General features: G+C 42.0%; 1 protein-coding gene across 7 annotated transcripts in view; it reads right to left on the bottom strand.

Annotated features, from left to right (window-relative positions):
• LOC139264547 (tensin-3-like) overlaps nt 1–26805 on the bottom strand; it is a 548053-nt gene that overhangs the window by 388086 nt on the left and 133162 nt on the right. For 2 of the 7 annotated variants that reach the window (XM_070881178.1, XM_070881179.1), the window contains exons 1-2: nt 10782–10987; nt 9847–9921 (exon numbers count right to left, since the gene is read on the bottom strand). The exons of the other annotated variants lie outside the window; for them this stretch is intronic. In XM_070881178.1, coding sequence (XP_070737279.1) covers nt 9847–9885 — 39 coding nt within the window. In that variant the 5' untranslated portion in view covers nt 9886–9921; nt 10782–10987. Of the gene's footprint in view, nt 1–9846; nt 9922–10781; nt 10988–26805 lie in introns of those variants that run through there. 7 annotated transcript variants of the gene reach the window in all.

Here is a 26805-nt window from a genome sequence, read left to right as displayed (position 1 = left end):
CTTGCAGCAGTTTCTGCTTTTGCTTGTGATAAAAACATATGCTGGCTACAATGATCCTACATAAACGAAGTTCTCAGTAATGGAAACCAAGAAAATGGGGGAAACTAAAGGAGGGACACAAAAATGCAATTGTCATGAAATTACAATGTCACCAAATCCCAAGAACACAATCTGCTGCCGCGGCCAAGTAATTCAGCTATGAGTTCCAATCCGGTTTTCTAACCACTATTTCAAAAAACAAAAATGCAAGCAAGAATATTACTCTGCATATACCTCACTGGGGAATAGCACTCTCCACCACACATGATAAATTACTTAATCAACAAGGCTAAATGAAATCTGGGAACATTTAAAAAAATATTTCCGCACCATTACAATCGCCTTGTTCCCACAAAGTATGAGTAAAAGGACAGACAGGCAACCTGCTCTCTATTTATGTTACCATGTAACTGGTCACCAGCAGACACACAATAGCCAAGAGGCGTTCCCTTTTCTCTGTGGAAAGACAGCTGGTTTCTATCTGTCCCCAAACACCCAAAACAACCATGACCGCATGGCTGAGATCAGTTACAATTTGTGGAAATGTGACAACCAATCCATGTCCCATTACAGTGCACAGAAGCTGCAATGCGCTAGGCCATAGGTTTCACCTCCAACTCTTGAATACCACTAATGAAAAGAGCTTTGAGGAAAATTTTCAGATAAGTAAAAAAATATATATTTGAAGCAGAGGAAGATTCAATGAAAGCATCAAAAAATGCTGGAGGAGCAGATGGAGCAAATTTCTTTAATGTGTGCACTAAAGTATGATACTATGACCCGGAATTTGTGGCAAACTGGCAGCGTTCGCAATCACTTTGCCTCTGAAACTAACCACAACTTCAGGAGCAACCCAACGTGGAAATCCTGGTTGCAGTCTGTCATTCACCGCCCAACACAGGCTGCACTGTGCCCAACCCCATACCCTGGCCAGAGCCAGCAATACTGATCTGGTGAAAACTTTTCCTTTTCTGAAAAAATATCACTGTTGGAAACCCCATAAAAAGCTAGACCCTTCAAATGAGGTGTAACTAGGTTTTTAACAGTGATCTGAGTAATAACTACTGATAAATAACTGGTCTGACACTGAAGAACTAATTTTATATTGGTAGAATGTCAAATTTCATTAAGTTCAAAATAATTAGATTTTAAAATGAATAAAAAATTGTTTCAGAAATTTGTTCGTATTTCAACTGCCACCATAACCCAATGTATGTAAAAAAAAAATCTATTTTGCTGTGCAATTTTTTTTTTTTTTAAAGTGATTATTAGTGCTTTCCATTTCCTGGTTCTCGGTCTATAAGAATTCTGCATTCCGATTGGCTGCTTAGACAGCCTGTGGACATTACAACAGCTCGCACTATGGGATTCCCACTAAACGACACTGATTTCAGCTGCCCATCGGAAAAGCCGAACTTCTCGCCACAAAAAAGATCTTTGTGGGAAGCTTACTTCAGGGCCAGCTGCAAACGCCTTTGCTTCGCTGCTGACCGCAAATTACAGGCCAATATATTTTTCAGAGACAAAGTACTGAAAATATTTTAACTTGGATAAACTTTAAGGGTTTGAGGCTATGAATAATGAAGTAGCTAGCAAAAACTCTACTGAGGTGGAGTTGACCTTTTCTAGTAATGCAGAAACTGTTCCATTTTTTCCTCATTTGGAACCTGCAAGCTGTTTGAATGTAAAGATCACCTCTCCGTTAAAAGAGAATCACAAGATTAAATCTGATTACAGCCAAAGCAATTTCAAGCAGCTTTACTATACATGGCAAAACCTTTTGCTCAGTCCTCTGCAAACGCAACAGCAATTAATGTAGGTTGATCATCAAAGTCATATGTTCGTGGGTTTCTTTCCAGTGTATTTCTTGAACATTTACTGTTCTCAATTTGGACAATTAGTCTGACTGGTCTCCCAAGGATAACAGAGCCTTAAAAATGCCAAAGGTGAAGTGATGTTTAATCTTGTTCAAATATTTTCTGCACCTAGTTTTCTTTAGCAGGTAACCATGCCTTTCAAGTTTAAACTATTAAAACAAAGGGATACTATTATGCGGCTCCTATATGTCTCCACAAATATGCTACTTGCCATAATTGAGGGGCCTATAACTGATACACTTTACGCTGACATGAACTGCACCAAAAACAAGAAACTATTTGATTGTTTCAGGGGTCTCGAAAGCTGTTCTAGGTATGGTAAGACATTTACTGTATTGCATTCTTTGAGACATAGGGAATTTGAACACTGTACTTGTATAATACAAAGATCAAATAGAAAACTGAGTGTAAAACCCTTTATTGGGGGAAAAGGAGATCATTCAGCACATCACACTGCTTGGGTGCTAGCTCTTCAACTGGGCCATCTACTCAAACCCATTTCCTTATCCCTTCCCAATATCCTTTTATATTTTTCATTAAATATATCCAACGCCTTCTTAAATAATGTAGTCTTTGACACAATAGCCATTTGTGGTAAAGAATTCTATGTTCCATAGGGAAAGTTCATCAACTGACTGGACTTCAACGAAGATTCAAAACAATGGTCTATCACCAAGTATCCAGAGTGGTGTGGCATTTAACTAATTACTATGTGGCAGTAATTCAGGAAATACATGAAAAACAAGTGAAGCATATGGACAAGTCAAAAGTACAAATTCTGCCTATCCACACTGCGAACAGTTCCCTCATTGTGCGCTGGGCCTTTGGATGGAGCTCCATGCAACGCTGGAGCACTCAATCTTGGAAGGGGAGGTAGGGGAGTGAAAGGTAGGAAGAAGTGGTTGATTGAGTCCTGTAGAAACCTGCCTCTTCTCTAAGCAATCACAAAATATCACTAGCCCCCTTGGCTGACAAAAAGTGAAGGAAAAAAAGGGTGAAAAATTCCAGAGAGAAAATTTAAAGATAGCAACAGAAATATCAAGATTCTACTTTTCCATGTTACAGTAAATAAATTGAAAAACTATTGCACCAATAATCTCAATATTGCACAAACCACTAATAATGGTGCTTTGGGCTGAATATTTAAGAACATAAGATGTCGAAGCAGGAGAAGGCCTTTTGGCCCCTCGAGCAAAATTCAGGAAGGTCTTCAACCTCAACTCCACTTTCCTGCACAATCCCCATATCTCTTAATATTCAAAAATCTATCAATCGCTGTCTTGAATATACTCAATGATTGAGCCTCCAGCCGTCTGGGGTAGAGAATTCCAAAGATTCGTCACCCTCAGTGAAGAAATTTCTCCTCATCTCAGTCCTAAATAGCCAGCCCCTTATTCTGAGATTGTGACTCCTGGTTCTGGATTCCCGTGTTTGTTCTTTATAGATAAGTTGTTAAGGTCTCAGATACATTTTGTTCTGCTCCCATAATTGTTGTGTTTAAAAAAAGGTAAAAGCAAGTAACTTGCATTTATCAAGATCTTTACTTACATAGGATGATATACTCGCCATCAAGTGTATAACCATGCAACTTAAATTTACAAATAAAATCCTTAGTTTGTATCACAAGTCTTCTGCCATTACAGTGGGTTGCTCTCACTATCACAAGGTTTTTCTTCTCTCCTCCCTGTTCCTAAAAAGAGTGCTGACTCATGTTAGGATATGACTTATTGTTAGTGGCAGCTCTCTAAAATGCCATTTTCAGTGTGATCTTAGGCAGTGTCAGCAGGTTATTCAACTAAATGGAACACTTAGTCAACAATGGTCTGGTCCTTGACTGACATGTACACACGGGTGTCTCCCAATAGACACTGAGTAATGATCAGAGGCAGGAAGCCTGGCTGAGTTTTGAAGGGATTTTCGACAATCAATTATGTCCCAACTGAAATAAAACAGCTTGCTCGATCACTTCAGAAGACATTCAGAGTCAACCACATAGTGTGGGCTGGAATCAAATGCAGGCTAGACCTGGTAGGAGGTGACAAATTCCCTTCCCTAAAAGAGATTAGTGAACCAATTGGATGTTCTTATTTGCAACAAACTAGCAGCTTTGCTTTCATGGCAACAATGACCTAATTATTGAATTCAATTTCACAACTTGACATGGGAAGACTAGAACACACAATCAATAACCCCAAAGAAACCATATTCTGAAATACAAACCCAATGAACCCAAACCCTACATTGGATCTCAACATCTATAAAATAGAAAGGGGAAAAAAATCAGTGAGGATTCCCACTCCTGATTACTCTCTTCTGACCCAGGTTAGAAAGTGCACATGGGGACATCAGGTGACGACTGCATGATTAGGGTTGACTGTGGTGTCCCGTGGTTAAATTGCCTGCTGACTTTCATTTTCTACAGATATACATTTTCTACAGATATACATGGTTTCAGAGAATAACGGACACCCATATCCTAACCTGATATATTTTCAGAAGGCATTTGATAAGATTCCACACCAGAGATCATCAAAAATGAAAGAGCACAGAACTGGAGGTAACCTTGTGACATGGTTGGTAATTGGTTGGGAGTCAAGAGACAGGGAGTAGGAATAAAGGGATGTTCTGTGATTGGAGGTGACAAGTGGAGTTCCTCGGGGATCTGTACTGGGACCTCAGGTTATCATATATATTTATGACTTGGATAAAGAAACAGAGTGTTGTATATCCAAGTATGCAGATAATATGAAGTTAGAAAGCACAATAAGTTGCGTAGATGGAAGCCTGACTGCACTTGTTCTCACATTGAATAACTTCACTCACTTCCTCCAAATTAAAAGATGTTGCTATGGGAACACACATGGGTCCTAGCTATGCCTGTCTTTTTGTGGGATATGTGAAACATTCTTTGTTCCAGTCCTACTCGGGTCCCTTCCCTCACCTGTTTTTCCGTTATATTGATGACTATCGGTGCCGTTTCCTGCTCTTGCCTTGAACTTGAAAATTTCATTCATTTTGCGTCCAATTTCCACCCTTCCCTCACCTTCACATGGTCCATCTCCGACTCTTCCCTTCCCTTCCTCAACTTCTCCGTCTCCATCTCTGGGGATAGGCTTTCAACCAGTATCCACTATAGGCCGACTGACTCCCACAGCTACCTGGACTACACTTCCTCCCATCCCGCATCCTGTAAGGACTCCATTCCATTCTCCTAGTTTCTCCATCTCCGTTGCATCTGCTCTGACAACGCCATCTTTCACACTAGTGCCTCTGGCATGTCTTCCTTTTTCCTCAAAAGAGGATTCCCCTCCGCCGTGGTTAACATGGCCCTCGATCGTGTCTGTTCTATTTCCCGCACTTCTGCTCTCACCCCTTCCCATCCCTCTCAGAACCATGACAAAGTTCCCCTTGTTCTCACCTTTCACCCCACCAGCCTCCATGTTCAACGGATCATCCTCCGCCATTTCCGCCACCTCCAGCATGATCCCACCATCAATCACATCTTCCCCTCCCCTCTCAGCATTCCGAAGGGACCACTCCCTCCGCGAAACCCCGGTCCATTCCGCAGTCACCTCCAGCACCCCCTCCCCTTTGAGATGCAACACCTGCCCTTTTACCTCCTGCCTTTCCCACTATCCAGGACCCCAAATACTCCTTCCAGATGAAACAGCGATTTACTTGTACTTCTTTCTATTTAGTATACTGTATTCGCTGCTCACAATGTGGTCCCCTCCACATTGGGGAGACCAAGCATAGATTGGATGACTGCTTTGCGGAGCTCACCCGTTCAGTCCGCAAGTGTGTCCCTGAGCATCCGGTCGCCTGTCACTTTAATTCTCCACTCCACTCCCACTCTGACCCCTCCATCCTCGACCTCCTACACTGTTCCAACGAAGCTCAATGCAAGCTTGAGGGACAGTAGCTCATCTTTTGTTTAGGCATTTTACAGCCTTCTGGACTCAACATCAAGTTCAACAATTTCAAAGCGCTCTCGCCCCCCCGCCCCCACCCCCACCCCCACCCCCTCCCGGCCCCTGCCCATAAAGAGCCAGTTTCTTTCTTTTTTTCTCCTGGTCTCGAATGGCAGTTGGTCATAATCCTACCATTCACACCCTATCTCAACTAATGTTTTTCTAACTCTTGGCATTACCATTTGAATTTGGGCCATCATCCCTTTTGTCTCTCTAATCTCTCCTGTCTTCCACCCTATCACAGACCTTCCCTTTTGATCTTTCTTCCCCTCCCCCTTTCAGTGCTTGTTAAGAATCTGTTCTTTCTGAACACTCTCCAGTTCCAACGAAGGGTCATCGACCCGAAACATTAACTCTGCTTCCTCTCCACAGATGCTGCCTGACCTGCTGGGATTTCCAGCATTTTGTGTTTTTATTTCAGATTCCAGCATCCGCAGTATTTTGCTTTTGTATAAGTTACAAAGATACTTGGACAGATTAAGTGAGTGGACAAAACTATGGCAGATGGATTTCAAAGTTGGGAATTGTGAGGTCATCCACTTTGGAACTCAAAAGATAAATCAGAAAATGTTCGTAATGGTGGAAGATGAGGAGCTGTGGAGAAGCAAATGGATTTAGGTGTCCATGTACACAAATCATTAAAAGGTCGTGCAAAGGTGCAAAAGGCAATCAAAAAGTGAACGGATTATTGGTCTTCAACTTAAAAGGGGTTGGGATAGGAACATGAGGAAGTGATGCTTCAGTTGTATAGAGCCTTGGTCAGATCCCATCTTGAGTATTGTGTTAGTTTGGGGCACTGCTCCTCAGGAAAGATATATTGGCCAATGCAGATTCACCAGGAAAATATCAATGCTTGTGTGTTAAATTATGGAGGGTATGTTGTATAACTTTGGCTTGTATTCCCTTGAGTTTAGAAGGTTGAGGACTGATCTAATAGAGTGTTTAAAATGATAAAGGGCTTTGATTGGGCAGATACTGAGAAACTCATTCCTCTGCTGGGGAAATCCAGAAGAAGAATTAGGTCAGTTAGGGGTGCAATCAGGAAACATTTTTCACACAAACGTAGTGGAAATCAAGAACTCCTGCTCCCAAAAAGCCTGTGGATGATGGATTAATTGGTATTTAAGACTGAGATTGATTGATTTTTGATAAGATACGGTTATCAAGGGTGCGGGAAAGAAAAAGCAGGTGATCGAAGTCAAAGTGTTGATCAAAGTTGATCCAATAAAATGGCACAACAGGCTTGAGGGGCTGAATGGTCTACGCCTGTTCTCAAGAGCCAGCAGCTTTAGAATTCGAAGAAAAGGTTCAAGAACAAAATGAAAAAAGTTTACATGATATTACAAAATTGTGTGACAACACTGGAGACTACGGACATAATGAAAGTTTTTTTTTAAAGGAAGCATTGTAGTGGCTGCAGTTATGCTGCAACTAGAATAGCAATACAAAAAACCATCTCCTTAAAGAGAGGTGTAACTGGGTATAAAAGGGCCAACATGAATCATTTGTGGTGTAGTATCAACAGGAGTGAATCATACATTAGAACACCATAACCCATGAGGTTGGTGAACCTGTGGAATTCTCTACCACAGAAGGCTGTGGAGGCCAAGTCACTGAATATATTTAAGAGGGAGATAGATAGATTTCTAGAAACAAAAGGCATCAAGGGGTATGGGGAAAAAGTGGGAATATGGTGTTGAGATAGAGGATCAGCCATGATCATGTTGAATGGCAGTGCAGACTCGAATGGCCGAATGGCCTACTACTGCTCCTATTTGCTATGTTTCTATGATACCATTTCGATGTGCTGTTGTACAACTGTACAGTAAGCAGTTATCTTTGATTTCTACTGTTATTTGTTATATCCAAAGCACTGATTGCATGGGGTCGTAGAACAAGTATTTGTGCAGGTATCATATATTCTTTGAAGTACTGTGAATGAGTTTTCCGACACATGATCAGATTCCAGTGAATATTGCGCAATGGGTGGAATGTATAATTTGTTTGCCATTGATACTAAATCGAAGATAAATGCATAATCTGTATAGTTAAATATATTTGTGTATTGTTACATTTTCTATTCATGTACACAAGAATTTTTGGGTAAACAAGAATGAATCATTATGCCCAAAAAGCCTGTCCCTTTTTGAAAGCTTATAAATAAGTTTTCTTTTTCAAAAAAGACAGCAACTTCAGCAGAAGCCCGTTCTAATGTGCAATCTCTGAACAGCTAAGTAAAGAAGACATTTGGTTTGTTCCAAAATTTGGTCATTGTACTTAAAAAAAAAAGTACATGTTTTGTTTCAAAAAGATTGCAGAGCAAATAAATGGAACACCCCTAGACTGTCACTCATCAGCAGTGCCCACAGCAATGCTAGACCACACAGGACACCAGAAAGGAATGCTGCACCTCAGGTGATACAAGGAATAGACAGTTTCCACAAATGATCAAATGTTTTTTTTTAAAAGCACTGGTTGAGCAGTAGGACGGTATTTTAGTGAAGACTGAAAGGAACATGTTACACTGCAGAGTCGCAGAGTTTAAATGTGCCAATGTTATAGCGGTCACATGAACAAGTAAAACTGAAACAACCTGGTATAATCTAAATTTTGACTGCAACATCATATAGCATTGTTCCATTACTTTCTTCTCTCCTTTGGAGTTTGGATCAGCGTTCTTTGATTCATAAATGTCTCGTCAACCAACCAGAAATAAATTGGTCACTGTTCCAACAGCTATTTTAGAAGCTTTCACAGAGATTTGTTTTCCTCGCTGGTGTTTTTAATCCCAAGCTTGAGGTCACACAACAAACTAAGTCACACAACAAACAATGTCTTGAAATGTAAAAAAGGTCTGAAAGATCTACACACAGCGAGGCACATGGGAAATGGAGGCTAAGCCAGAAAAGAAAAAATTAGGGTCTGTGGCAACAGCTTGCTCGAAGAGATGAGTTTTGAGGCAGTTTTTAAAGAAAGAGGTGGCGAGGCAGAGGAGTTTAGGAGGAGGATTACACAGAGAACTGCTTCATGGAAATATCAATACAGAAATTACATCAGTGGTCAAGCTCAACAAAAGCAAATTACAATAGCATTTGTAATTGTTTCAAATTATATAGAGCTGCAACAAAACAGAGTCTTCTGGAAAATAAGCCATCACTACAGTCTGTGCTCAGGAGTTGTTGAATGATGAAACTACAGACTGTGTGATACCAGTCACCCTGAAACAAAAAGTAAATATACTGCACACAGGTTCTTCAGATCACCACTTACAGTCAATGCAATTACTTGATAGAGATAATAATTGAGCAATCAATAGGAAAATTATACAATCTGTACATTCACTCGATTATGAAAGCAGTACAACACACATCAGATAATTACTACAGACGGTTGAGTTGAAGATCACACACACACAATCAGCTGTGCAACAGATTGGCTGACTAAACTTTGTTAGCCAGTGATATTTCATCTAGGCTAAACACTAAAAGAGTAGGAAAGAGAATGCTCTTTTAAAAAAAACTACATTCAGTCTTTGTATTAAGGAATTTACTCTTAAATAAACTGTGTTATTTCTCCTGAATGTTACTCTCGAAACTTAATTTATGCGTTGAATTATAAAACACATTTTCACTGTCTTTTGTCTGCTCACAGGAGACACAAGCTTGTATCAGTTTTTTTACTGTTACTAATTAAAGTGGATATGGGCTTTTCCTGCGAGACAGTTGGTGGGAAAACAAGTTAGGAATACACACAGCTGAATGCTTTGTAGTCTAGTGCAAGATGAAACATGTAGTTTCAGTTTGTAGCATTCCAACAGCAGCACTATAAAGGACATGTGGAGCCCAGCTTCAAGGTTTTACAAAATGAAGAACAAACCATTCATACTTAAGGAGTGAATGAGTAGTCAATGATTTATTCAAAAGGTTTTTTAAAAAAGTGTTATTTTCAAAATAAATTACCTGTTCTTTGCTCATCGAGCGCATACAGTAATATTGCATTTCAGGGCAATGCAGCGCTTAACTGTAAGATATGACCTAGAAAAAAATAAGTACACATGGGAATATGAGATCAGTCCCAAACCTCTGCTCTATAAACAATACCTCATTATCTTCCTCCTCCCCACGGTTTCAGAGGAATGCATTCCAAAATGGATTAGGTTTTTCGCCTATCACATATAATTGAACACACATGTTTAACAGACCTGTAGTAACCTGTTCACTTGGTTTATTTCCCTTTTTCTTTTCACTATTCTATTTCTCCATTAAAAGAAGCTTGATACAAATACACAGTGTTGCAAACAGGTTGCTCACACCTGTATGCCACATCATCAGATTGAATCAGTCACTTAAGCAACGCAGGGCTTTAAACCTAACAATTCAAAAGCACATTTGTGTTATCACTGAACACTGAACTGAGGGCAAACAGATAAAAATCAGACTCAAGGAAGCACAGCCAGTCAGCCTCTACGCCAGGGGACAGCTTATTTCTCATTAACAAAAGCTCACTAAACCTGGCCTTCGGGCTATGAAAAATACCTGCTCCTGACGGACATAAACATGCAGTGATTGATAATGCTTTGTTCAGAATAAACCCCACAAGTAAATGGTTTACAGCTCAACTACAACATGATTTACTTTGTTGCACAGAAGACTGCCATAATTTAGTAAATAAGGTCAACTCAAGATCACGGCATGTGCAAGAACTTACAAAGTAGAGAGATTTCAAGTCAGAATATGATGACTCAAATATTTTAGTACAGTGTGGGTGTCTAAACACAAAATCAGAGATCATTCAATCGAAAGCACCAGATTTGAGCTGATCAGTAACAGATCTTAAACATACTTTGCTCACAATGATTTTTTGGAAGGTGAAATGCAGTCGTGATGCAACTTACCTTTGGTGCTGGGTTCTAACAATGAATGCCCTGCTCGTTTCTTTGGCAGGTAAAAGATAGGAAACAACCAAGACCATTAACCATTCAGCGTTTTGTTCAAAAGCACCCCAAATGGCAGCTTGCTTCAGATTCTGGAATTGCTGAGCATCCTGAGCAATGAAAGGTGCAACCTTTGAGCAGCAGTGTAGTACAAATCGCTAAATCACAACCACACTATCAAAGCCTTGCTTAGCCTAAAGCAGCTCCTGCTGCCGACTCACACAAGGAACTTCTGCCCATTACCCACAGCCCCCTCTGTTGGCTGTTTCAGTTACTAAACTTCCTCCCTCAATTTTTCAGATACCAGAGGCTCCCTCTTTGGATAGGTGGGCAAACAAGAAACATATAAATAACAGTGTTGTCAGGAAAAGCAGTAGACGTGGTCATTCGTTCAGTCTTGACATGCAAAACCTAATCTTTTCCACATACAAAGCAAAAAAAAAATCTATGGTGAACTACGTGCTTCTATTTTGCCACTGAGCAGTCTTTAAAAAGTGCAGGAGCTTAACCGACTGAGTGCTTTGTAGCCAAGGTCACCTGTGGAATGTGGTATTTAATATATTGTGTGGGTAAGACCAAGCATAAGATTGATAAGCCTTGTTACTGAACTTTCACACTCTGAACATTGTAGTGGGTAAAGAACAAGCTGTACGAAGTAGTATTTCATTGGGATGTCAACTTCTGCAGTAGAAACTGATTCAGAATACAATACCAACAAAGCAGAATGACATGGAATTAATTTACAGCACAGATACAGGCCTTTCGATCCAACTGGTCTATGTTAGTGCCTTCTCCCACCCTACTTCATCTAACCCCATCAGCATTTCCTTCTAACTAGTTTACAACTCCTAAAACTAAAATAGTTTTCTCACTCTTGAAATCTTTAAATGGATCCCTTTTTGCAGTCATTCTATTTCACGCAACACCTCCAGGACCCATCAAAGATGTCATTTCACTTGCTTATAAGTAAAGAGACTTGCATTTATATAGCGCCTTTCACGATCACCAGACGTCTCAAAGCGCTTTACAGCACGAGGTACCTTTTGAAGTGTAGTCACCGTTGTAATGTGGAAACGTGGCAGCCAATTTGTGCACAGCAAGCTCCCACAAACAGCAATGTGATAATGACCAGATAATTTTTTTTTTGTAATATTGATTAAGGCATAAATATTGGCCAGGACACCGGGGATAACTCCTCTGCTCCTCTTCTAAATAGTGCCATGGGATCTCCACCTGAGAGAGCAGATGGGGCCTTGGTTTAACGCTGCATCCGAAAGCTAGCACCTCCGACAGTGCAGCACTCCCTCAGCACTGGAGTGTCAGCCTAGTCCCTGGAGTGGAACTTGAACCCAAAACCTTCCGACGCAGAGGTGAGAGTGCTACCCACTGAGCCAGAGATGACACTTATGGAGTTGCAATACTACATTTTCTTTGGAGGAAAAGGTTCCACTTCAGCACAAACATGCAAATTCAACTTTGCAAGGCTTTTATTTGGAAAAATATATTTTTTAAGTGGGTCTTCTAACTGCTGGTCAGTCTTAGCAAGTCGGTTTTGCATTTAGCTTGCAGCCAGCTGTGCAAGATCGAGTGTATGGTGCAAGAACCATGTTTTGGAAATCGATGGAATTTTAGTGCATTATAAGGGTGTCTAAATTTGTTCTAAATGATTCCCCCTCTCCCCCACAAATGCATGAGGATTTAAATTGGTCAGCAATTATTGCAGTCTTGCTAGCAACAGTGGCAATGCTGACTGCAGTCAACTTCTATGCTACTAAAAGTAGGATACATTATTGTCCTTTCTCCTCAGGAACATGGGTTCTATTGCAACCAGACTGATGGAAGGCAAATCTTCATTTAACTGCTGCCTGTGAAATGAGTTTGGGCAGTCACAAATCAGTTCCTTGTGTGTGGAGTCCACAGAAACAAGCTGCCAGTATTTAATTACTAATTAGTGTCAGATTAAAATGTTTTGTTCACATATTTCCTACATTACAACAGTGACTCCACTCCAAAAGTACTTCATTTGCTGTAAAGCGCTATGAGGGGGGTGACATCGGTAGTGGGTAAAATGATGGAATCAATTATTAAGGATGTCATAGCAGCGCATTTGGAAAGAGGTGACATGACAGGTCCAAGTCAGCATGGATTTGTGAAAGGGAAATCATGCTTGATAAATCTTCTGGAATTTTTTGAGGATGTTTCCAGTAGAGTGGACAAGGGAGAACCAGTTGGTGTGGTGTATTTGGACTTTCAGAAGGCTTTCGACAAAGTCCCACACAAGAGATTAATGTGCAAAGTTAAAGAACATTGGATTGGGGGTAGTGTGCTGACGTGGATTGAGAACTGGTTGGCAGACAGGAAGCAAAGAGTAGGAGTAAATGGGTACTTTTCAGAATGGCAGGCAGTGACTAGTGGGGTACCGCAAGGTTCTGTGCTGGGGCCCCAGCTGTTTACATTGTACATTAATGATTTAGACGAGGGGATTAAATGTAGTATCTCCAAATTTGCGGATGACACGAAGTTGGGTGGCAGTGTGAGCTGCGAGGAGGATGCTATGAGGCTGCAGAGTGACTTGGATAGGTTAGGTGAGTGGGCAAATGCATGGCAGATGAAGTATAATGTGGATAAATGTGAGGTGATCCACTTTGGTGGTAAAAACAGAGAGACAGACTATTATCTGAATGGTGACAGATTAGGAAAAGGGGAGGTGCAACGAGACCTGGGTATCATGGTACATCAGTCATTGAAGGTTGGCATGCAGGTACAGCAGGCGGTTAAGAAAGCAAATGGCATGTTGGCCTTCATAGCGAGGGGATTTGAGTACAGGGGCAGGGAGGTATTGCTACAGTTGTACAGGGCCTTGGTGAGGCCACACCTGGAGTATTGTGTACAGTTTTGGTCTAACTTGAGCAAGGACATTCTTGCTATTGAGGGAGTGCAGCGAAGGTTCACCAGACTGATTCCCGGGATGGCGGGACTGACATATCAAGAAAGACTGGATCAACTGGGCTTGTATTCACTGGCGTTCAGAAGAATGAGAGGGGATCTCAGAAACGTTTAAAATTCTGACGGGTTTAAACAGGTTAGATGCAGGAAGAATGTTCCCAATGTTGGGGAAGTCCAGAACCAGGGGACACAGTCTAAGGATAAGGGGTAAGCCATTTAGGACCGAGATGAGGAGAAACTTCTTCACCCAGAGAGTGGTGAACCTGTGGAATTCTCTACCACAGAAAGTTGTTGAGGCCAATTCACTAAATATATTCCAAAAGGAGTTAGATGTAGTCCTTACTACTAGGGGGATCAAGGGGTATGGCGAGAAAGCAGGAATGGGGTACTGAAGTTGCATGTTCAGCCATGAACTCATTGAATGGCGGTGCAGGCTAGAAGGGCCGAATGGCCTACTCCTGCACCTATTTTCTATGTTTCTCCGTTTCTATGAGACGGCCGATGGTTGTGAAAGACGCTGTACAAATCCAAGTCTTTCTTTTCTTTATATGCAGTATAAGGATGGCTGGAGAGGGAAACAGAAAATTTGCAGTGGTGCGATAAGAGAATACTCGAAGATTGGGATTGGAGCAAAAACCTCAGAGACATGGCGTAAACATCCGTTTTCTCCAGGGTTCCCGCTGCTGTTTTAGCGGGAGATTGGGAGAACCTCTGAAGTCCACCCCAATGCACAGAACTCCATGGAACAATTACAACCAGAAATACTTTCAAAAATGCAATCCAAGCCGTCAAAAGTGCCCTAAACTGGCAATTATGCTACAAACTATAAATTGTTTTAGGTCCAAGTGTAATGTCATTAAGTAATTTGGTAAATAATCCAACAGTAATTTTAGAGGGAGACTGCACATCCAATCCATGACACAAAAGAAAAAGCCATCTCATTCCTGGAAGTCCAGTGCATAGGTCTATAAATTGTGGTCCCCTGACCCTTGGGGAGGTGGGAGGGTGGACAAAATTATCAGATTTATGTCTATTAAGCCATCTGCTTCTCACAGGTAGTATTATTGCCAGTTTCATTTGGATGGAGGAACAGTTGGAATAAGAGGAGCAGCAGCCAGCACCAGGAGCAGTTGCGCCTAGGCTAAAAAAATTTATTCATTCATGGGATGTGGGTGTCGCTGGCAAGGCCAACATTTATTGCCCATCCCTAATTGCCCTTGAGGTGATGGTGGTGAGCCACTGAAATGCTGCAGGCCATGTGGCAAAAGTACTCACAGTATTCTTAGGGAGGGAGTGCCAGGATTTTCACCCAGTAATGATGAAGGAATAGCGATATATTTCTAAGTCAGGATGGTGCATGGTTGGAGGGGAACGTGGAGGTGATGGTGTTCCCATGAGCCTGTTACCCTTGTTCTTCTAGGTGAGAGAGGTCGCGGGTTTGGGAGTTGCTGCCGAAGACGACTTGGCAAGTTGCTGCAGTGCATCTTGTGGATGTGCACACTGCAGCCATGGTATGCTGGTGGTGGAGGGAGTGAATGTTTAAGGTAATGGATGGGGTGCGAAGCAAGCAGACTGCTTTGTCCTGGAAGGTTTCTTGAGTGTTGTTGAGCTGCATTCATCCAGGCAAGTGGAGCGTATTCCATCACACTCCTGACTTGCGCCTTGTAGATGGTGGAAAGGTTTTGGAGAGTCAGGTGGTCAGTCAGTCGCCAGAGAATATCCAGCCTCAGACCTGCTCTTGTAGCCACACTATTTATGTGGTTGTTCCAGTTAAATTTCTGGTCAATGGTGACCCCCAGGATGTTGATCGTGGGGGATTCAATGATGGTAATGCCACTGAATGTCATGGGGTGGTGGTTAGACTCTCTCTTGTTGCAGAAGGTCATTGCCTGGCACTTGTGTGGCGCGAATGTTACTTGCTATTTATCAGCCCAGGTCTGGATGTTGTCCAGGTGTTGCTGCATGCTGCACGGACTGCTTCATTATCTGAGCAGTTGCAAATGGAACTGAACACTGTGCAGTGAACATCCCCACTCCTGACTTCATGATGGAGGGAAGGTCATTGATGAAGCATCAGGTGAGGAGGGCTGTTCATAACAGGCCATAAGTAGCACGTAAGTATACAAGCCAAGAGTCACTTTCTTGTGTCTTTCTGAAGAACAGTGTATCAGGAGGTAGCCAGGCTGTTGCAGACCTCTGCAGCCTCCTGCAACAAGACCTTCTGCCTGTTGGACCATGGGATCAGGCTTTGCCAGTGGCTGTCAAACTTGCCAAAGCCCTCAACTTCTTTGCCACTGGATCCTTCCAGTCTGTTACAAGGAGCATCCGCCGCATCTCCCAGTCTGCAGTACATAGCTGCATTAAGCAAGTTGCCGACACCTGTTCACCGGAGCTAACCAATTCATTATCTGCTCCATTAACCTTAACAGTCAATATGAGAGCTTGAGGATTTGCAGCAGTTCAGGCTTTCTTCACATCCAGGACGTCATTGACTACACACACATTACCATCAGGGCATCAGAACGCCAGCCAGCGGCACTCATGAAAAGGCTACCACTCCATTAATGTCCAGGGAATGTCGAACACAGATCCATGCATGTTTGTGCAAAGTATACATGCAACTGTTACGGTGCATTTATCGAGAGACGGTCTACCATCTCCCAATATTCAGCAATGTGAGAAAGATGACATTGCTCGGGACAAAGACTACCCTATACATGCGGCATCTTACCAGTCCCTAATAACCTCAATAAAGCCGGTAGAAGGCTACTGTTGCTGCTCTTGTGGGGACCCCGGAGATGCCAGTGGCCTGTGACTACAGCGTGATCGAGCCTGAGGCACGCCCAGCTGCAAACTGCTGCACCTCGGCTGCTACCGGGTCAGGTGTTGGTTGAGGGGGTGGTGAAGAAGCAGACGTGCTGACAGACGGAAACACGTGCCATTCCTATTGCGCCACTATCACTCATCGCTTCCACTGATCTGTGGGAGAGCAGGTGGCAGAAGATGAGTGACTCCTTCAAAGCCTCTCTCCATTTGCTCCATCAATTCTCCAAGATGGGCATCAATCTCTGCAAGACAGAGCAAAGGTTTGAGCAGCAATGCGTGGATAGTCTTGGAATGCAATCTGTCTTTACAGAATACAACCGTGCTTTAAGAGACGCATTCCCGCTTATATCGGCCTCAGGAGGCCCACCATAAATTGCCTGCATAAAATGGGAGGGCTGTCCATTACACTGAAATTAGGCCCCAGAGTTTAAACAGTCTGGAGCTCAGACTGGCAGTGTTATGGCTGGTTCCCAAGAGCCAGCCTTCCACCCGCCTGATTTGTGCCCGGAGTTAAAATCAGGTCTACTATATCTTCTAATCAAAAATATTTTCTTGCAATGACAGCACCATTTACCTTTGGGTAGTTGAGACTCTCCTTTGTGAGTTGGAACAGGAGATTTGTGTGTTGCCAGTTGCAAAGGCTTCCTTTGAAAGAAAAATCTGAAAACCACTGGTCCAATGGAAGAATTCAATCCCAGCAATGATCTTTCCTGCTTATTATTAGCAACACCTCAGTTGTAAAGGGAGGGAGAGAGAGTGAGTGGAAATGGAAGGTCGGAGAGAGAGAGAGAGAGAGCATCTTCATTTCATTCATGGTTATATATCTATCTGGTCAGTGACATTCTGGAGCACAAATCAAGATCGAAGCTAAAGATTAGAAAATGCTTAAATTTTTAGAACTTATGAAATTACATACCCAAGGAACCCCAAATTTCATTCCTAATTAAAGACACTTACCGTACCTACGCTTGGATTCTTTTTTTCCAAAATGAAGCAAATTGGTTTATTCCCCTATGCAGCATAATGAAAATTGGTTAAGGTAATTTTATTTCTCATCAAACTTCCCAATAAGATCAAAAATTTTACATATAAAATCAGGTGTGTATTAACAGGAAAATGCATGTCAGCCCTACTAGAGAGAAAGACTAGAATTTTAGAATTTCCAAACAACCTGCCAGTGTCCGATTGTCGCCGAAAAGACCGCTAAGATTCCCAAGATTATCACCGGCAAAAAATTCCCCCCCAAAAAAGAAAAAAAATCCACCCAGCGAATAAAATGGGCATGGCACCCCGATTCTCGGCGAAGTGGAATCTTGGGCGGTTCTTAAAGATAATGGGCAATAATTAATAAAATTTACTAAAAACTTACACTGAGGCTTCAGGTTGGGCCAAGGAAGAGAAAAAAAAAAGATGATTTTTTCAAAAAACATAAAATAAAAAAAAATCATTTAACATTCTCAGGACCCTTTTCACTTAAATCACTACAAGAGAATGTTAAAATAATTAGTAAAAACCCAATCACTTATTTTTTTCTTGCAGAGCTACTCACCTACTGCCCAGCTCCACTGATTTTCATGGGCGTTTAAAAAGAATTACTTACCTGTGGGTCACCGCTGAGCCAAAAATCGCGCCATGGCGATCTGTGGACCGTGCACGCTGGCGGTCCGCTCCCCAGCAGTACTTCAAACCCGCCGGCATAACTTAGCTGGGGAATTTTTCACCGATCCGGTTATCGCCCAAAACAGCCAATACCGCCGAGAAACCGAACGGTGAAGCACTGGAAATTCTAGCCCTCTATCTTTAACATGTTTCATGACTAAGTTGAATCAGACAGAATTGAACAGAAACTGCTCATCAATTAAATACCTTTTGAAGGTTAGTCCTGCTTAATGCTCAAAAGTTGAAACTAAGTTTGTTTTGTTATTTGAGCTACCAAAAGATTCTTAGGGTATCTGACCACTTCAAATATACATATATTACTAATGTTAAAGCTACTTCAATAATACCGTACTGTATTTCATCATCATCATCATAGACAGTCCCTCGGGGTCGAGGATGACTTGCTTCCACACTAAAAATGAGTACTCAGGTGACTGATTAACTCATTTTAAACAGTGGAAGATGCCTGTGCATGAATTCTTTTAACATGGGGTGGCCGTTACACACCAGCCACCACATGGATTTGATGGAGCACGGTCTTGGTCCAGTGGCAAGGGGATCCAAGACCACTGAAGACTCGGCTCCGCTGCATGTGCCAATACATACACACACAAACTCAAACATACGCCTACTGTCCTCCTTCCTTCCTCCTTCCCACAGGACCTCTCTCTATATGGAATTCATAGTACACAATGTGAGCCTTATGACCTCACAGTCACGCTATTGGCCTATGCTGTGCCTTCCCTTGGTCTTGTCCACGCTGCTCCACCTCTGGGCTCTGACCTCTCCGCTCCTCCGTGCCTTGTCCGTCCGCTCCTCGCCGGTCCCGACCTCCGCTCCTCGCTGGTCCCGACCTCCGCTCCTCGCTGTTTCTAAAATCTGCATTGTTGATTTATATACGGAAATAAATAAATACGACTGTATTTATCACACACAAAAACCACAAACACACGCACTTTGAATAAATTTTCAATTAGCTGTTTAATCCAGATCTCTCAAGCAAGCTAATGCTCGGTAATGAAAACCCCGATATGACCTGGTACCTGTATTATTGCTTTCCCAGGGTGTGTTCAAGTTGAGGCTTTTCATGTGCTATTTAGCAGGTTTGTTTTGTGCCCAGTCATGCAACGATTGGCAATGTACCTCATTAGGCCACATACTTCTCAGCTTTTAAAAGTAAAGTACTGATACATCTGCAAGTATGCATCAAATGTTGATAGCACAAGAAACCTCTCATTTATCATGTAATTATTTCATGATGGATTAATATGACACAGATACCTGCACTTCAATCACTAATACAACTTTGTTCGACAAATACAAGCACAAGGTGGCTCCAAGTTATACAGACCGTTAACAAAATAATAATTATGAGGTTAAGTACTCAATTACAACTTTTCTCCTGCCTATTAAAATAGATCTTTAAAAAGGAGTATTAACATAAATAGATTTAGACCCAAGTACAAACATAGACTGAAGAGAATGTCATTTATGTAGGAAGTTAATAGCTAAACTCAAACAGAAAATTAATTTCACGTATAAAAAGAAAAGAAAAATAACTAGGTTGCTAAATTGATCAAGTGGTGAGAATTTTCGCAAGAGTTAAAATCCATTCAATTTGCATTACTGTCATATCAATAAAAAAAAACACTACATAAAATAGCATTTTTCTTACCCGACCACTTCAGGTTAATTTAAATTTTGGTCACTTCCTAAATAAACTGCATTATTCAATAATACTGTAAGTTATTCATCCATTTTTGTGAATATTAATGAGTGTTCCAAGGACAAAGAATTACTAAAAGCAAATATGTGTTCAGCAACACTACATTAACCAAGAACAAAAGGCTGAGTTTTGAACAAAGGTGAATTAAGATCTACAAATAGATGGAAAAACAATGCAATAATGTCTGTTTTGCCTCAGGAATTTATGCAAAACTTTGCCAAAACTTCTTGACCTATTTTTTTCAAAACCAAGGGTAAATCAAAAAAACATGCAAGAAATTTAAACTTGTCACTCGCAATGAACATCAAAAAGTAGCTAAAAGAATACATCAAAGCCCCACAAAAAAGTAAGAAGAATACTTATTAGAAAATCAGAGTCCAACTGCAAAGAGTTTATTTTTGAAGATATATGTACTGTGTGTAAAATCCTGGTTTCCGAGTGTAAGGAGTCATTATTGATTGCCTTTTTCTTCAATCATTCCACTGAGAAATGAAGCATAGAGAATGCATATTTTTAAATTTTTAATGGGTACAATACCAATTATAATCTATAGACAACCATTACACAACCAGTAACTGTACCAACACCGAGTTTCGTCTTACTCAACCTCTTACCGAGAGTCAACCTCAATCTTCCTAGAACTTCACTCATAGTTCCAAAGTTGGCTTTTTAAAAATTCTTGCATGCACTTTAAATGTGGCTTGTTTTACAAGACCAAATTCAACTGCAAAATGAACAACTCAGTTCGCTTACATCTTAGATACACTGGGGCAGAAATCGCGGCCTCCCGTACCCATACTGAGTGTCTACGGACCTGGGAAGGCATCAGAAAAGCCGGTTTTCAGTGCGCAATGCGCACACGATGAAAACCGGCTTTTCCGATCTGTTAAGCTGGAGCTGGACAGATCCTCCATATCTCCACATCCAGGACATTCGCATGGGCAAGATTGCAGTATTTACCCATATCTTGCCCAGCGAATGTCCTGAAAACTCTTGCGCCTGATAAAAGCAGAGATACAGCCTACCTTTACAGGCGTAAGAGTTTTAAAACATACAAAAACATAAAATTAAAATAAAATTTACCAAACATATTTTATTGTTAAAAACCCTGTCCACTATGGTAAGTTTATTTTAAACCACAATTAAAACATTTATATATATATTTTTAAAAATCGGATACTTTTTTTTTTACATAAGACATTAATAACTTTAATTTAAATTAATCTTAAATATGTAGTGTTTATTTTCGATATTTTTTATTAATGTTTTGGGTGTTCCTCATTCATAATAATGGGAACTCCAACTTACGGAGTTCCCATTATTATGAATGAGAAAATACTGTACCTTGATTGGCTGCCCAGAGCCATGTGACTCCAGCTCCAGTTTACGGACGTCCCAATGTGCACGCGCTGCGACACGCAGGGAGTGAAGGCCTTAGGATCGGGATCTCGAGCGGGCGCAGCAGGAATAGGTAAGTGCACATTTTGTTTTCCTTTTTTCTGTCGTTTGCCCGCAGGAAGACCTCAATTGGGATTTTTAGGCCAATGTGTTAATTTTATACATCATTAGAATTCTAAAGATAGTTTCACAATTTTACAGCATATTCCCAATCAATGACAGATCAAATGACAGTTGAAGTATTCAATGATGGCTGACATTCAAACTGAATAATATGGACATTCAACCTCAAGTTGTCACTGACAAATTTATATTTACAGAAAAAGCTATAGTCCTATCAATGACCAACATAAACTAATTTAATCTGATAATGAACAGTCAAAATATAGCGAGTGATTTTAATGGATTCTTAGTTTCTAGATCCTGAATTTAAGAATGCTTCCATTTAGTTTTCGCTTTACAGCATAGGCACAGTTCATTTTTATGACCGCTGATGTTCAAGTTCCCATTGTTTGCGACGACAAGAGAATGAGAGAAATCTGTCTCCTATTGCCACTGCCAATTTGTGTCTTAATTTCCTGCTGCTCAGTTTTACTGCATGCTTACCTGAATTGTGTGATGGCCACCAAATTTCCCTTACCATTTACTTTAACTGAAAGGGCATTTCAGGAGAAATAAAATATATTGAAATCATTGTGTGATCTGAAAGCAAGGAAGACATCTTGGCAGCATAATTATTAATCGAAATACATTCAAATTGAAGAAAGCTGACGAGTTTGCAATTGATCTTGATATCAGTACCCTTGCAAGCTCATACTCAACCCTTTGATTCAAATCAAAATTCTATGCAAGTAACATATTTACATATGTATTCTCTCATTCTTTAGTTCAAATTCCTCAATATAGCGACTGAATACCTATAGATACACGTAAACATAGAAACATAGAAAATAGATGCAGGAGAAGGACATTCGGCCCTTCGAGCCTGCACCGTCATCCAATAAGATCATGGCTGATCATTCCCTCAGTACCCCTTTCCTGCTTTCTCTCCGTACCCCTCGATCTCTTTAGCCGTAAGGGTCATATCTAACTCCCTCTTGAATATATCCAATGAACTGGCATCAAAAACTCTCTGCAGCAGGGAATTCCATAGATTAACAACTCTGAGTGAAGAGGTTTCTCCTCATCTCAGTCCTAAATGGCCTACCCCTTATCCGAAGACTATGTCCCCTGGTTCTGGACTTCCCCAACATCGGGAACATTCTTCCCGCATCTAACCTGTCCAGTCCCGTCAGAATCTTATACGTTTCTATGAGATCCCCTCTCATCCCTCTAAACTCCAGTGAATAAAGGCCCAGTTGATCCAGTCTCTCCTCATAGGTCAGTCCAGCCATCCCTGGAATCAGTCAGGTGAACCTTCGCTGCACTGCCTCAATAGCAAGAACATCCTTCCTCAGATTGGGAGACCAAAACTGAACACACTATTCCAGGTGAGGCCTCACCAAGGCCCTGTACAACTGCAGTAAGACCTCCCTGCTCCGACACTCAAATCCCCTAGCTATGAAGGCCAACATACCATTTTAAACTTCTTCACCACCTGCGATACCTGCATGCCAACTTTCAATGACTGATGAACCATGACACACAGATCTCCTTGCACCTTCCCTTTTCCTTATCTGCCGCCATTCAGATAATATTCTGCCTTCGTGTTTTTTCCCCCAAAATGGATAACCTCACATTTATCCACATTATACTGCATCTGGCATTCATTTGCCAACGCATCTAACCTGTCCAAGTCACCCTGCAGCCTCTTAGCGTCCTCCTCACAGCTCACACCGCCACCCAGTTTAGTGTCATCTGCAAACTTGGAGATATTACATTAACGATTTCGATGAAGGAATTGAGCGTATGTTGTAAAGAGCTGGGGTCCCAGCACTGAGCCCTGCGGCACCCCACTAGTCACTGCCTGCCATTCTGAAAAGGATCCGTTTATCCCGACTCTCTGCTTCCTATCTGCCAACCAGTTCTCTATCCACGTCAGTACATTACCCCCAATACCATGTGCTTTGATTTTGCACACCAATCTCTTGTGCAGGACCTTGTCAAAAGCCTTTTGAAAGTCCAAATATACCACATCCACTGGTTCTCCCTTGTCCACTCTACTAGTTACATCCTCAAAAAATTCCAGAAGATTCGTCAAGCATGATTTCCCTTTCATAAATCCATGCTGACCTGGATCGATCCTGTAACTGCTTTCCAAATGCGCTGCTATTTCATCCTTAATTATTGATTCCAACATTTTCCCCACTACTGATGTCAGGGTAACCGGTCTATAATTACCCGTTTTCGCTCTCCCTCCTTTTTAAAAAAGTGGTGTTACATTAGCTACCTTCCAGTCCATAGGAACTGATCCAGAGTCGATAGACTGTTGGAAAATGATCACCAATGCATCCACTATTTCTTGGGCCACTTCCTTAAGTACTCTGGGGTGCAGACTATCAGGCCCCAGGGATTTATCGGCCCTCAATCCCATCAATTTCCCTAACACAATTTCCCGCCTAATGATGATATCCTTCAGTTCCTCCTTCTCACTAGACCCACTGTCCCCAGTACATCCAGAAGGTTATTTGTTTCTTCCTTCGTGAAGACAGAACCAAAGTATTTGTTCAATTGGTCTGTCATTTCTTTGTTCCCCATTATAAATTCACCTGAATCCGACTGCAAGGGACCTATGTTTGTCTTCACTAATCTTTTTCTCTTCACATATTTAATAGAAGCTTTTGCAGTCAGTTTTTATGTTCCCTGCAAGCTTCCTCTCGTACTTTATTTTCCCCCTCTTAATTAAAGCTTTAGTCCTACTCTGTTGAATTCTAAATTTTTCCCAGTCCTCAGGTTTGTTGCTTTTTCTAGCCAATTTATATGCCTCTTCCTTGGTTTTAACACTATCCCAAATTTCCCTTGTTAGCCATGGTTGAGCCACCTTCCCAGTTTTATTTTTACTCCAGACAGGAATGTACAATTGCTGAAGTTCATCCATGTGATCTTTAAATATTTGCCATTGCTTATCCACCATCTACCCTCTTAGTATCCTTTGCCAGTCTAGTCTAGCCAATTCACGCCTCATGCCGTCGAAGTTACCTTTCCTTAAGTTCAGGACCCGAGTTTCCGAATTAACTGTGTCACTCTCCATCTTAATAAAGAATTCTACCATATTATGGTCACTCTTCCCCAAGGGGCCTCGCACAACAAGATTGCTAATTAGTCCCTTATCATTACACATCACCCAGTCTAGGATGGCCAGCTCTCTAGTTGGTTCCTCGACCTAGAAAACCCCTAATGCACTCCAGAACATCCTCCTCCTCCATTGCTACCAATTTGGTTAGCCCAATCTATATGTAGATTAAAGTTGCCCATGATAACTGCTGTACTTTATTGCACACATCCTTATTCCTTGTTTGATGCTGTCCCCAACCTCACTACTACTGTTTGGTGGTCTGTACACAACTCCCACAAGCGTTTTCCGCCCTTTGATATTCCGCAGCTCCACCCATACCGATTCCACATCATCCAAGCTAATGTCCTTCCTTACTATTGCATTAATTTCCTCTTTAACCAGCAACGCCACCCTGCCTCCTTTTCCTTTCTGTCTATCCTTCCTAAATGTTGAATACTCCTGGATGTTGAGTTCCCAGCCTTGGTCACCCTGGAGCCAATTACATCATATCCGTTAACTGCTATCTGCGCAGTTAATTCGTCCACCTTATTTCGAATACTCCTCGCATTGAGGCACAGAGCCTTCAGGCTTGTCTTTTTAACACAATTTGCCCTTTAGAATTTTGCTGTAATGTGGCCTTTTTTGTTTTTTTGCCTTGGGTTTCTCTGCCCTCCACTTTTACTGTTCTCCTTTCTATCTTTTGCTTCTGCCTCCATTTTATTTCCCTGTCTCCCTGCATAGGTTCCCATCCCCCTGCCATGTTAGTTTAACTCCTCCCCAACAGCACTAGCAAATACTTCCTCCAGGACATTGGTTCCGGTCCTGCACAGGTGCAGACCGTCCGGTTTGTATTGATCCCACCTCCCCCAGAATCGGTTCCAATGCCCCAGGAATTTGAATCCCTCCCTGCTGCACCACCGCTCAAACCACGTATTCATCTGAGCTATCCTGCGATTCCTACTCTGACTCGCACGTGGCACTGGTAGTAATCCTGAGATTACTACTTTTGAAGTCCTATGTTTTAATTTAGCTCCTACCTCCCTAAATTTGTCTCTTAGGACCTCATCCCGTTTTTTTACCTATATCATTTACCTATATGCACCACGACAACTGGCTGTTCACCCTCCCTTTTCAGAATGTCCTGCACCCGCTCCGAGACATCCTTGACCTTTGCACCAGGGAGGCAACATACCATCCTGGAGTCTCGGTTGTGACCGCAGAAACGCCTATCTATTCCCCTTACAATCTAATCCCCTATCACTATAGCTCTCCCAATCTTTTTCCTGCCCTCCTGTACAGCAGAGCCACCCACGGTGCCATGAACTTGGCTGCTGTTGTCCTCCCCTGATGGGTCATGCCCCTTAACAGTACCCAAAGTGGTGTATCTGTTTTGGAGGGGGATGACCGCAGGAGGCCCCTGCACTACCTTCCTTGCACTGGTCTTCCTGTTGGTCACCCATTTACTATCTGGCTGTGTACCCATTACCTGCGGTAAGACCAACTCGCTATTCACGTCATTCTCAGCATCGTGGATGCTCCAGAGTGAATCCACCCACAGCTCCAGTGCCGCAATGCGGTCCGTCAGAAGCTGGAGGTGGATACACTTCCCGCACATGTGGTCGTCAGGGACACTGGAAGCGTCCCTGACTTCCCACATAGCACAGGAGGAGCATGACACGTGTCCAATCTCTCCTGCCATGTCTTAACCCTTAGATTAACTTAATTTGGCAACAACAATGCTCAAGGCTACTTACTGATAAAGAAAAAAGAAAAGCTACTTACCAATCACCAGCCAATCACTTACCCCCTTGGCTGTGACGTCACCTTTCGATTTCTTTCTACTTCTGTTTTGCCTCCCTGCTGCAACTGCACCTTTTGGAGGCCTCCCGACTCTGCTGCTCCACCTCTCCAACGCCTCCTCGACCTCCCGCTGGCGCCTCCCAACTGATTGGCCTTTTGTGGGCCTCCCGACTCTGCTGCTCCTCCTCCTCCTCTCCAACGCCTCCTCGACCTCCCGCTGGCGCCTCCCAACTGATTGGCCTTTTGTAGGCCTCCTGACTCTGCTGCTCCACCTCTCCGATGCCTCCTCGACCTCCCTAAAGTAATTAGGTAATTTCTTCGTGACCCACACACTGCATCATATCCACAAAAAAAACAAAATTATGACTTCATAAATATCTTCACCATGAGCAATTGAGAGAGCACGTTATTTTGAT

The sequence above is a fragment of the Pristiophorus japonicus genome, chromosome 5, assembly GCF_044704955.1.
Source record: "Pristiophorus japonicus isolate sPriJap1 chromosome 5, sPriJap1.hap1, whole genome shotgun sequence".
Lineage (NCBI taxonomy): Eukaryota > Metazoa > Chordata > Chondrichthyes > Pristiophoridae > Pristiophorus > Pristiophorus japonicus.
Note: the sequence above shows the minus strand (reverse complement) of the source record. Positions and strands in the feature narration are given on the sequence as shown.